This window comes from Ischnura elegans, chromosome 4, assembly GCF_921293095.1.
Source record: "Ischnura elegans chromosome 4, ioIscEleg1.1, whole genome shotgun sequence".
NCBI classification, from domain to species: domain Eukaryota; kingdom Metazoa; phylum Arthropoda; class Insecta; order Odonata; family Coenagrionidae; genus Ischnura; species Ischnura elegans.
Genome location: NC_060249.1, coordinates 69,552,437 through 69,564,438, shown reverse-complemented (window position 1 = coordinate 69,564,438; position 12,002 = coordinate 69,552,437). Strand labels below are relative to the sequence as shown.

Genomic DNA, 12,002 nt, shown 5'->3' with positions numbered 1-12,002 from the left:
GTAAAATTGAGATTTTTTTATGTTTTGTTCCAGGCCAGATTATAAAAAGTTGTCTGTATTGGGGGAGAGATTTCCAAATGTGAATATGATTGCATTGACTGCCACTGCAACACCTCGTGTACGTGTTGATATACTTCATCAATTGGGGATGAAGAGCCCGAAATGGTATGCTTTTCACTTTCATTATAGTCTCTAATCATCTTTAGTTAATATTCATATTCATGAAGTACAATATTATCAGCTCGTTTAGCTATTCCTAGATCTCCTAAAATGGTGGGGAAGTCAGAATTGTGAAGATCAAACTCATTAAAACAGCTCCTGGTAATTGATTTCATAACTCAATTTGAAAAGTAAGAACACTGTAGCTGTAGCATTCTAAGTTGACTTGTATTTCATTTCATCGCTGATATTCTTTTACAGGTTTTTGTGTAGTTTCAACAGACCTAACTTACAGTATAAAGTTCTTCCCAAGAAAGGAAAGTTAATAACCAAGGAAATAGCTGAGCTGATCAAATCACAGTTCAGGATGAAATCTGGAATTGTGTACTGTCTTTCTCGAAATGAATGTGATCAAGTAGCCAAAGATTTGTCATCTGCTGGTGTCAAAGCTTTGTCCTACCATGCTGGATTGACCGATTCACAGAGAGCCCAAGTCCAACATGCGTGGATTAATGATCAGTTCAAGGTCAGATTATTATTTCTTTTTTAAGGTTAGTGCATGGTGGTCACCCACTAATGAAAACTCAGGAAAAACATGGGAATTAGAAACCACAGTCACCCAACCCAAAAGGTGGGTTGATGGAGTGTGCCATTGAAAGTTGCGCTGAAGTTACAAAACAAAAGTGCAGCAAGGCTTCAATTATCCATCTTACAATCAGTGGAAGAGAAGTCCAAATGGGTCATTTAAATACAGTAAAACCTTGATTTTATGCATTATAAGGGACCAAAATATGGGCACTGAAGCGTGTAAAATCAAGATTTGGTGTTGAGGATATGTAGGTATGTAAGTACGATATGTAGGATAATACTTTCGCTTTATTTTTAGGATACTAAGTCCTGAACTATTTTCTTAAGTTTGGTAATTTTTATTTAATAAAATGTTTTGTAGCTACTAGATTTCATGCATCAAATCCATACCTTGGTAGCTCATTAATTTTATTTAACAATCCTTTTTATAATCTGAGGCTGAAAATTCATTTCTCTTTGAGTTTTAATGTATGTATAAACAAGCATTTTATCTAACTGCATACGTACATAGCTCTAGTATGATTATCTGGCCATCCATTTCTTAAAAAACCCTTTGTAGCAGGTACTAGGTCAATCATAAAAAATTCTGCCAAATCTTTTCTAGCTTGGATAATGTCTTAAAACAGAAAACACTGATATTATGGATGGCCTAGTATAGTATGTAGTGAAATAAAATGGTTACTTACCAAACAGCAACCACCTGACCACTCTGATAGGAATATATGTTGTAAATTAAGTGGCTAAATGTCATTAGATTCTTGAAGTCGGCTGAGGAGTTGTATTCAAAACTTTGGATGAACCGGAGAACTTGGCACTCCCTGAAAAATATTTGAGTATTTCTACCAGAAAGCTAATCATGAAGGTTGGATAAGATGTACAAATGGACATACATCTTAAAAAATATCTGTTGATGTATTTTCCTTAACAGTATTCTTGCACTCTACAAAAATAATGGGTGAAAATTAAGTTGTTTTTTTCAAAAGTTGCAGGAAAAATTTTCTTTCAAAACATTTTGTCACTGGATTTTGGGTTTTGCTACACCTTGTAGTGATGAACTCCTGATCTTCTCTTTCAGGTCGTTTGCGCCACCATAGCATTTGGCATGGGAATAGATAAAGCTGATGTACGGTTTGTCATTCATTATTCTCTGCCAAAATCAATTGAAGGTTACTACCAAGAATCTGGAAGAGCAGGGAGGGATGGAGAAAAGGCTGTCTGCATTTTATATTATTCATACAAGGATTATCATCGTATTCGCAGGATGATTGACAGTAAGTCAGTCATTTTCCTTTGTTGTGAACCCTTAGGCTTATCTCTGACTTGGCTGATTAAACCAAGAATTGATTGCTTTATGGTTGATTTAACAAAAACTGCTTAAGCAATACATAGCTAAAATAAGAAGGCATTGAAATATTTGCAGCTGTGATGAATTTTATTCCAAAAGGCCAAAGTCCGTAGTCGTCAGTACTGTGGTAATGTTTCTCAACAGTAGTTAAGAGAACTGGTGTTCAAGTCTTGCACGAGGAAGATTTTTTTTGCTTCAACCCTTTTAAGTATATTTTACTGGAAGGTTTCAAAGTACCAATCTATGAAGGGGCGAATCCAGGATTTCTTTCTGGGGGGGGGGGGGAAAGCAAGGCCGTATCCAGGATTTTGTTCTGGGGGGGCACAAGGATACCTCGTAATACAAAACGAGCGCAATGATAATGGAACCGTAATAAAATCTTGCATATTTTTTAAGGGTCTGGAGGGGGTAGGGCACATGCCCCCATTTCCCCCCCCCCCCTCCTAGATCTGCCTATGAATCTGTGTATGGTTTTTCCTCAAAACTATTTTTGTGCAAGAAATTCATTTCTGTGATCGTACAGTACTACTATTCTTCCTTTTTTTCCATGCAGAGGCAGCCTTTGAATTATGTTAAATCCGCATCTTAACAAGACACATTTATGCCTTTTTCTACTCTTGTTCTTCTTTTTTGCAGCCTTCAATAAAAGGGAAGGAGGAAAAAAATCTTCCTTGAGCATAACTTGAACTCTGGCTTTGAGGTAATGATACCTGACTATAGTGAGGGTGCTCCCCTTTATATACTGTTGGGTATAGTAACCTCTGGACTACTGACAACTATGAAGTTCATTCTTTCAGAAGGGAATTCAGTACAGCTGCAAATTTTTATATGCTTGTTTAAAACTATTGGTTATACAAAATGTGTCTGAAAAGTATCCGACCTGTATTCATATCTTCGTCCCAGAGTGCTCGAGATGGCTATAAGAAGTATCAGTGTAAACAGTAGTCTTCAAGACGTCCCTGAATGCCATCGTTATCAGTCAGACACCAAGGGTCGCATGCAGCAAGTGTTTATGTCCAACATGTTTTTTCTGTTTCATGTTTCATCGCAATTGTTTATCATTGAAAATAGCACAAAGAACAGATCAACAAATTTGCATCAAATTTTGCTTCAATCTCTGCAAAAGTTGTACAGAGACAATGGAAATGATATAGAAGGCCTTTGGGGATGAAAGTATGGACATAAAACAAGTAAAAGATGGGTATAGATGGTTTAAAAATTGCTGCACATCTGTTAATAGTGACCCTCATTCTGGCCGACCTTGACATGGCCGAGGGAGCCACGTCAATGCTGATTATGTACTATTTTTTTCAATTGTGAGGATTTTTTTTGCCCTACGAATTTGATCCAAGAGATCAGATGACCAACAGCAAACATTACGTTGAAGTTCTGTAAAGATTGTATGATGTCGTTAGATGAAAACAACTGCGTTTCTGGTCTAGCGCTGACTGGCTTCTTCTCCATGGTAGCAAGCCAGCACATTCATTGTACTGAATGCAGGAATTTTTAGCGAAATATACATGGTACAGCTTTGCCAGCCTCTGTACAGTCCTGACAAAGCTCTGTGTGGCTTTTGTATGTTCACAAAATTGAAAATGGCACTCAATGGAAAGCAGTTTGAAGTCGTCGAGACGCAATTCAGGGTAATTCAATGCGCGAGTTAAGAGCCATTCCAAAGTCTGCGTGCAAAGACTGCTTTAATATGTTGACACACCACTGGGAGCATGTGGTGCAATCAAATGAGGACTAATTCGAAGGATGTCACAGCCCGAATGATAAAAATAGCACCAATGCAGATATATAAACATAGTTCGGATACTTTTCGGACACACCTCGTATAATCTCATAAGTGGGGTTATTGTTTTACAGTAACTGATGGACTGAAAATCTACAAAGTTTGATTGAATTTGAGATGGAAAATGTAGACACTTCCCTTGTTTGTTAGATGCAGATTTTTATTAATTTTGGAGGGTGTTCCTCTTGGTAAAGATTCTAATTATTTCTATTAAGATTTGATGGGAAACTTATAAACACTTATACAATTTTTTTCTCGGTGAATTTCTAGCATTTTTATTTTTATTACTTATACCTTTGAAGTTTGAAGTTTAGAAAAGTTTATATAATGCACTTATAAATAAATAATGTCATATGACCTTATGAAATTATCGTATATATTATGTTTCATCTTAATTTTAAAATGTTGAGTATTCTTTTATGTAATATTTATATTGACTTTCCTCTCTTTATTTACTAAAACTGTGTTGTTTTATTTAGTGGACCGCTCTAACTATGAGGCAAACAAAACGCACATGGCCAATCTCTGGAATATTGTTGCCTTCTGCGAAAACAAAGTAGATTGTCGCAGGACTCAGCAACTCAACTATTTTGGAGAAAACTTCGATAGAGCACAATGTAGAGCAATTCCCTCCACAGTCTGTGATAATTGTTTGCAGCAGGTAATTTTACATTATTTTGAATTTGAATTTTTATCTTTTTTACAACTTTGTGAAAATATTAGTATATTTTTACCAGAAACAGAATTTTAATTTCTCATTAATCCTTTCAATTAAGCCAGTCCAGTCCACAGGGTAGCTAATTTATCTAAGGTATTAATACTGCATTGTGTATGTATATGTATTTATATAAGTTTCATGGTTACTTATTCAGTATTTAAATTGGTAGAGCTCTCTTTATTGGGATGAAGTTATTTTGGTTTAACTTCAAATCTCTTAGTAAAACTTATTAATATGTACAACCTATGTACCTATCTAGTTTTAACATATGTATAAATTATTTTATTTACATCAGAAAAAAATGTTATGGATATTCATGCATTTTGCCTCTAACCTATTTATAGATATGAGTGATATGTATTCTTCATGTGCTCACTCCCTCAAGGAAAAAATCACTTTTGCGTGACAAGTCGTATTTTGTCTTGGTTTCCTGTCTTAATACATGTTTAGAATTTACTTTATAATTTTGAAGTCCACACTTTTCCATAAACCTCTAGTTAAAATCACTTGCATCACAAATATATTGTAGTTCTATTCCAGTCTAAAGAAATCCACAAAATTTGATTCTGTCATTGTTCAACCCAAAAGATGGGATGGGTGGGTGAGTGATTGAGTCACCATGGAATTAGCCAAATAGCATTTGAAGTTAACATGTTCAAGTTAGGGGGGAGTTCTTTTCTCAGGTTCCCCTTATACTTAGGGGGATTTTATGTGGAGGTGTCTGAAGGTTTTACCCGGGATTTGAACTTGGTATCCTACTATCAATAGGCCACCACTCATGAAGCCATGGGCCACCACGCTCCCCTCTTTTACTATGTTCCTTTGCGTGTGTGCTCCCTATTTACTATTATTGTGTTGCAAATGCATCAATTCCTCTTGATGGGTTTGAAAATATTTCTCTATTGTAGGAAGAATATGTTTTTACTGATGTGACTCAGGAATGTATAGAAATTGCTAAAGCAGTGCAACAGATCTGTGGTGGAGGAAATAAGTGGGGAAGTAATTTCACCCTCCTTCACTTTGTGGACCTCTTCAAAGGTGCTGACACAAAGAAGATGAAGGAAACAGGTAATCTACTATTCTTTATTCAGATGTTTCATCTACGAATAACAAAAATTTTGAATTACATTGCGTTCAAACTCCCCAAATGTCCTTTACTAAGATCCATCTTAGTAAGAGGCATTTATTCACTCAGTGATTCAGCATTAAGGTTGTTTTGAGTAGGTGAGGGAAGAGCAAGACAAGTGAAAGTAATGAGTTATCTTAAAACAGCAATTATGAAATAACAAACCTGGTTGAAAATCCAAGAGAAATGCATCATCATAATAGTATGCTGTGAAGGACATAAATTAAGGAATGACATTGTGACAATCTTTGGCTTCATCTGCCTGTAAAGTTTCTTTTCTCCATTCAGTGAATTAAGTTGAGTTAATCCATCTCTTATGTTGTCACTGAAGCTATATTATCTGAACTTCATTTGATTTAGCAGAATGTAACTTGCTGCACCTTTTTGCAACTAGCCATAATTTTCATTTATAAATATCGTTGTTTCTGGGATTATTTGTGAGGATGTTTTATGCCACTTTTCTGTTGGCAATTTTCATGACTTGATATGGCATAAGTGAACTGAGCAAACTGATGCATTGGGCTTATTTTTTTCTCTTTTCGATATTCATGTAAATACTGATTTTACGAGGTACATCTTTTGGAATTTGTTTGACATGCTTAATTAAAATTTGAAGCTGATCCTGGAGGCATCGCACCCTCTATGCATTCGATTAGTCCTCAAAATTATCCCAAATAACAAGTGTTATGTTATAACTGTAAATGTGTTGTGGGGTGAATTATATTATATATGCTGTTGTAATGTTTGCCACAAGTGCTTCTGGATATGAACAAAGGTGAACAGTTTTCCTTTAACTTTTCAGGGCACCTTCACCAATCCCTCCATGGTTTAGGCAAGCATTGGCAACGTTCTGATATTGAGAGACTTATGAGGAAACTTGTGATGGATGAATATTTGCAGGAAAACATGGTAATACATAAAGAAGATATTCCTGTTGCGTATCTGAAACCAGGGCCACGCATTCAACAGCTCCTTCGTGGAAATGAAAGGGTATGATTTGTTTTTTTATAAATGTCATTACGATGAAAAGTAAAGAAAACTTTGTAATTCCACATAAATATTTAATATACAACCTAGGTTTCGACATGGCACGTCATCATGATGTGGGTGCTAGATTTCATACTAAGTTTGTATTTGGAAAGGTTTTTTTGATACTCTGGAATTTCATATAATGTGGATATCATGTGGGGTGCTACGTATATTTATGCGATTCTAATGCATTAAATCTCTGGAATTAATGAACCTGATGAGAAGCTGTTGTTGCTTGGATAAATCCCTTCTATGTTGAAAAAAAATGTAATTGGCTGTTTCAATGCGTAATTTCTTTGAAGACCATGTTCTATGGTATAACATAACATATGTTGAGTTTTTGGGATGTAGGGAATGAATAGGGCCCAAAATTACTGGAAGGGAGGCTTGTGTCAGTTGAGTGGAGAAAAATAGTACATATACGAGAGTGAACCCAGACGGCACAGAACCCTCCGTATCTAATTCGTATGTACATAGTACCCATTGACTACGGGGATACTATGCCGCTCCGTCGCTTTTCGTCAATGGATAATTTCCATTCGCGGCCTGTCGACGAAGCGCGTACGCAGCATGTGAATGTCCGCTATGAAGCATGTACGATAGGATACGAAGCGCGCAGGAACACAGCACTCAGGCTAATCTCAATCGATTGGGTCGAAAATTAGATATATCGTAACTCGCACGATCGAAAAATGTATCGAACGCAACACAATCGATAGCTACCAACCGTAGCGAGAATGTTATGAATCATTATGAATTGTAAGTTCTCAATAGGTAAATAATACTATATCATGAATTCTAATTACCATGATACAGTACTATTTACCTATTGAGAACTTACAAAACTTATTCGGCCACTTAAATAACTGCGAAAAATGAGATTCTCAAGGCTAATTCACGCATCCCCAGCATCCAGCATTCTTAAGTGGCTTAAGTATACTTACTTGGAAACCTTGAGATGTTAATAAGAGTAAATTCTTATTAATTTTGACACTAAATAAGACATCACATAGCCCACGAGCATTAAAAAGCTTACCCTAAAGCCTAACGAAATAAAATTTTTAAATAAAAATTGCCGATGAAACAGGATTGCTGACACATCTGCTATTAGTATGATCGAATTCATCAAAATGCAAGCAAAAATTAACGTATAGTTCAGTCTCAGCCACTAAAACTTACCCATATCAGGCGCTAAAGTATTTGAAAAATTATTTGGGATGAGTAAAAGTCTCTAGGTCACTGCAGTAAATGTATCAACCTATTAAAAATATGAAAGTCCTGCCAAATCACCAGCATAAACACTTGTAAAATAAAACATGTTATCTCTTAGATCACACCTCCGATTTTATACTTACTTTGCATGAAGTCACCACCACAAGAAATTTTAAAGAGGCAGGAAAGAAAAAACCCACAGAAATACAATATATATATTATGTATTTTCTGTTGTCAACCACAATAATATTTCCAATTTTCTCTTCTATCCCACATCTAATTTAGCGAAACAATTACTCTTATTCTCTTTCGAATAGAAAATTATTTAAAAGAGGACTGGTCGATACATAAAAAATATCTTCAATACTTTCTCCGATGAACGTCCACTATCACAGCATCAACTTGTACAAATCAAATCCACAAATATGTCACTTCTGCCACAATGTCTGTCTTCTTGGCGACAGGTAACAGTGAAGCAATGGTACCTTCCTCCAATCTGGGCACCTTCAAGTCAGCAAGAATTTTCTCCTCGTCTTCTCGTCCAAGGCCACAGATATACATTTTCTGATATCACAAGGTGCGATGTGAAGCTCACACACCTAAAATTAATAAATAATAATATACCATGTAACTTATTAGGTCAAATCATTTCCAATTTTTGGTATTTCTGCATGAGAAATCAAATTACTAGGCTCGTAAATATAGTAAATATTTGTATGCCTGATATTTTTATTGTTTTAAACTATAGCATAAGATAATTTGAAATGATGAAAGCCCACGTGTAATACACCATAGGGCAAGCTAAGAAGCAATATTCGATCCTATAAACTTGGCAGCTTATTCCTAGTTTCTCCTTTAACCACACGTTTACCGAATGAATTAATACAAAAAAGACAACTAAAATGCAAGAATTTTCAAAAGAATTGCTGCTACAATATTTTGAATCACCATTTTTAGTACTGAATAGTACTATAGTACTTCAGTACTGAATAGTTCGGGATGTTGATGCATCAACATCCCGAAGCCACTTCTAACTTAAAATTACATCCAAATAATTACAGCGAGAAAGAGTACATACCTCACAGTTTTTCGTAGGGGTGAAATGTCTTCATCTTATCGCCCAAATGCACTTCTTCTTCAACTCAGGATCTTTTGGAAAGCTAAAAACTTGAACCATGTCCCGGAGTTTCCATTACATCCCGACAATACACACACGAAAGGCATTTTTAACAAAAATATCTCACAAACACGTTTCTGAAGCCCAGTGAATGAAATTAAAGAATAAGTGAAACTTCACCATTACCAGACACTCTATTTTTCACAAACTTAACCACAAAAATCCCTGAAATGTGGTGAGACGTGACGTAAGCGATGCGATCTCCAACGGCTTGTGCCAGCTTGTGAAGGCATGTGATCTTTCTAGGAGGATATGGCACGATGGCACCACCCGCGAAAGAAAATAGTCCCAGACCGAATACAGTTTTATCGATGAGATACAATTTTATCGATGCATATAAATTTGCCAGTCCTCTTGCATCTTTTTTCGTCATTAAAGGAAATAAAGAAACAAAACCTTTTTAGTAACTTCCTAAGCGCGATTTTTGTATCTTGATGGTCCACCCTCGTATTCAGGTACGAAAACTTCCTGTGCCGTCTGGGAAGGGACATGAGGAAAAAAAAATTTCTTTACGTTTTATTTATTTAATTAACATTAATTTAAATTTAATTTACGTTACTGTTGTGGAAAAGTTATGCCAAAATTAGGAAGTAAATTCTACTTGGGAATGGGGTATTCAACCTCGTAAACTTTTGCTGGACAAGTTATGTTGATTAGGAAAATGTTCCATATAAATCTGCCTTAACAAGCACATATTCTGTATTAGTAATGATATGCAGAGCTTTTAAATACAAAACAGATTTGAGCCCATTCATTCTGGAGTATTTTCTGCAGATGTTAATATAATTTTTACGTGTTTATTTCGAAGTATTAACTGCATTAATGTACGCACCAATATTTTTCACAAACACAAAAGGAGGGAATTCACTCCAAAAATTCATCCAGCTTGATCCTAGTCTAGTCAAATGATTTTTGCAGCTAATTTCCTTCTTTGAAATTTGTTTTTTGGTCTTTGTCCCCATTGTTGTGAATGTGCTCTACACCATTTTTTTTAGCTTTTCTTTTCTAATGTTTTTTAGTGGTCTATGAATTGTATGAAAATTTTCAAGTATGTATTTTGTCTCTAATTGAAGAAAATTGTTGCGATAATTAAGTTTATGAGTTTTGAGATCTAATCTATTTAGTACCCTTTCGACCAAGATTGTGCCAGACAGAATTACCCAAAAGCCTGAAGTTATCTAATTCAGTTGAAAAATGATCAAATGCATAATTAGATTGAAAATGCTTTGTTGCATGGATAGTGTCGCTAATGTCAATGTTATTGCTAACAAATATTCTTCTTTCATCTGTCTAGATAATGTTTCCAATGAAATCCTCTTCTAAGAAGGGTGATAATGCTAGGAGAAATTCTGTGAATGGTACAGGAACTCCCGAAATATCAGCGGAATTAAAAGCTCTTCAAGAAAGCTGTTACGAAGATTTAATGAATATTATGAGGGGTTTTGGTGAATCATTGGGAGTGAACAGCAACAGTCTCATGAACATACAGGTTTGTTCTTACATATTTTCAATTTTTTTTTTCTAAATGCATAATGTACTCAATTACTTCAAGAACTGTTTTTGGAATTGTCTTTATTTACTAAAAAAATAGTTCTTTCTCAAGAATCTGTTTTCATTTGGTGCTCACTGGTTAGCTTCCCAGATTTTTAGCATAGTGTGGCATAATGTGATTACTTAACAAAATAATAATGCAATAAGTATTTAGTTTTAATATCTAAAATTAAGGGTATGAATTTGCCAATACAAGAAGTTAAGTCAAATAAGACTACAATGAAGTCTCTCTCCTAGTGAGACAAAACCGATTTTTAGACAAAACTTGCTTTTTGGGCAGTCTTAGTGAAGTATCAATTACATATACCATTGTGAAGTCAGGAACTGTTCAGCGTTTCATACGTTTTTCCTTCCTGGGGGCAGTGAAATGTTTTCTGCTCCAGCCAGGATGCCAGCGCAGGAAGATCAGTTCATCAGTATTGTGACTTAACTTAAAACTGCAATCCAGTGTTGCATTCTGTAGGATAACTGCACTTTACATTGCCTTGCTAAAGTTTTTCAACTTACGAATAAGATCTAAGAATGCATCTTGTGCGCATGTGGAGGACTTACTGTATTGAGACTAAAAATCAGTTTTGTCTCACTAGGAGAGATGCTTCATTGTAGTCTTATTTGTCTTAAGTAACTTCTGGGGTTGGCAAATTCATACATGTTATTTTAGATATTAAAAATCAATACTTATTACCTCAATATTTTGTTTAGTAATCACAATACAGGAGTGGTTACAGGACAGTATTGTAATTGTTAATACAGCATATTTATCATAAATATGGGATTCAGTGAATCTACAGTATTCTGTTGTGAAATGCCTTTGTGTAAATGCTGTATGTATGTATTCATTTAGATCTTTTCTGTACTGTTCATTCTTCAGAAATACAATAATGATTGATAACTTGTATTGCTTATTTGAACAGATAGTGTGGAGTAAAAGAGAATCTCTGAGATGTTCCTCCCATTAATTTGCAGTTTTCTGTCATATTTTATCAATTTAGGCAATAAGGATAATGTCCCAGAGATTACCAGAAACAGAAGAAGAAATGCTGAGAATTCCACACGTTACACATGCAAACTTTGAGAAATATGGGAAGCCTCTCCTGGAAGTAACCATTCAGTATGCAACTCAGAAACTCTGTAAGTTTAAACTATACTACCAGTATTTAATGACCCTTTGAAAATATTATTTATGTGCTATTTACCGGACGCACAGTTACAGAACGCTCCATGAACAGCTGAACACCTCATGAACAGCTGGGAAACGCCTGCTGAACAGCTTATTGGAACGGTTCGTCACGGTTCAATGG

At 35.4% G+C, this 12,002-nt stretch overlaps 2 protein-coding genes across 4 annotated transcripts in view; one reads left to right on the top strand and one right to left on the bottom strand.

The window, feature by feature from the left end:
• The window catches only part of LOC124157656 (Bloom syndrome protein homolog), a 43,657-nt gene that overhangs the window by 14,899 nt on the left and 16,756 nt on the right, over positions 1 to 12,002 (top strand). For all 3 annotated transcript variants that reach the window (XM_046532580.1, XM_046532578.1, XM_046532579.1), the window contains 8 exons: positions 34 to 165; positions 421 to 685; positions 1,823 to 2,018; positions 4,367 to 4,548; positions 5,514 to 5,673; positions 6,534 to 6,721; positions 10,445 to 10,639; positions 11,694 to 11,832. In XM_046532580.1, the coding sequence (XP_046388536.1) occupies positions 34 to 165; positions 421 to 685; positions 1,823 to 2,018; positions 4,367 to 4,548; positions 5,514 to 5,673; positions 6,534 to 6,721; positions 10,445 to 10,639; positions 11,694 to 11,832 (1,457 nt within the window). The remainder of the gene's footprint in view (positions 1 to 33; positions 166 to 420; positions 686 to 1,822; positions 2,019 to 4,366; positions 4,549 to 5,513; positions 5,674 to 6,533; positions 6,722 to 10,444; positions 10,640 to 11,693; positions 11,833 to 12,002) is intronic.
• Positions 1,406 to 12,002, bottom strand: part of LOC124157657 — a 43,221-nt gene continuing 32,624 nt past the window's right edge. Inside the window, exon 7 of the mRNA XM_046532583.1 lies at positions 1,406 to 1,565. Coding sequence (XP_046388539.1) covers positions 1,498 to 1,565 — 68 coding nt within the window. The 3' untranslated portion in view covers positions 1,406 to 1,497. The remainder of the gene's footprint in view (positions 1,566 to 12,002) is intronic.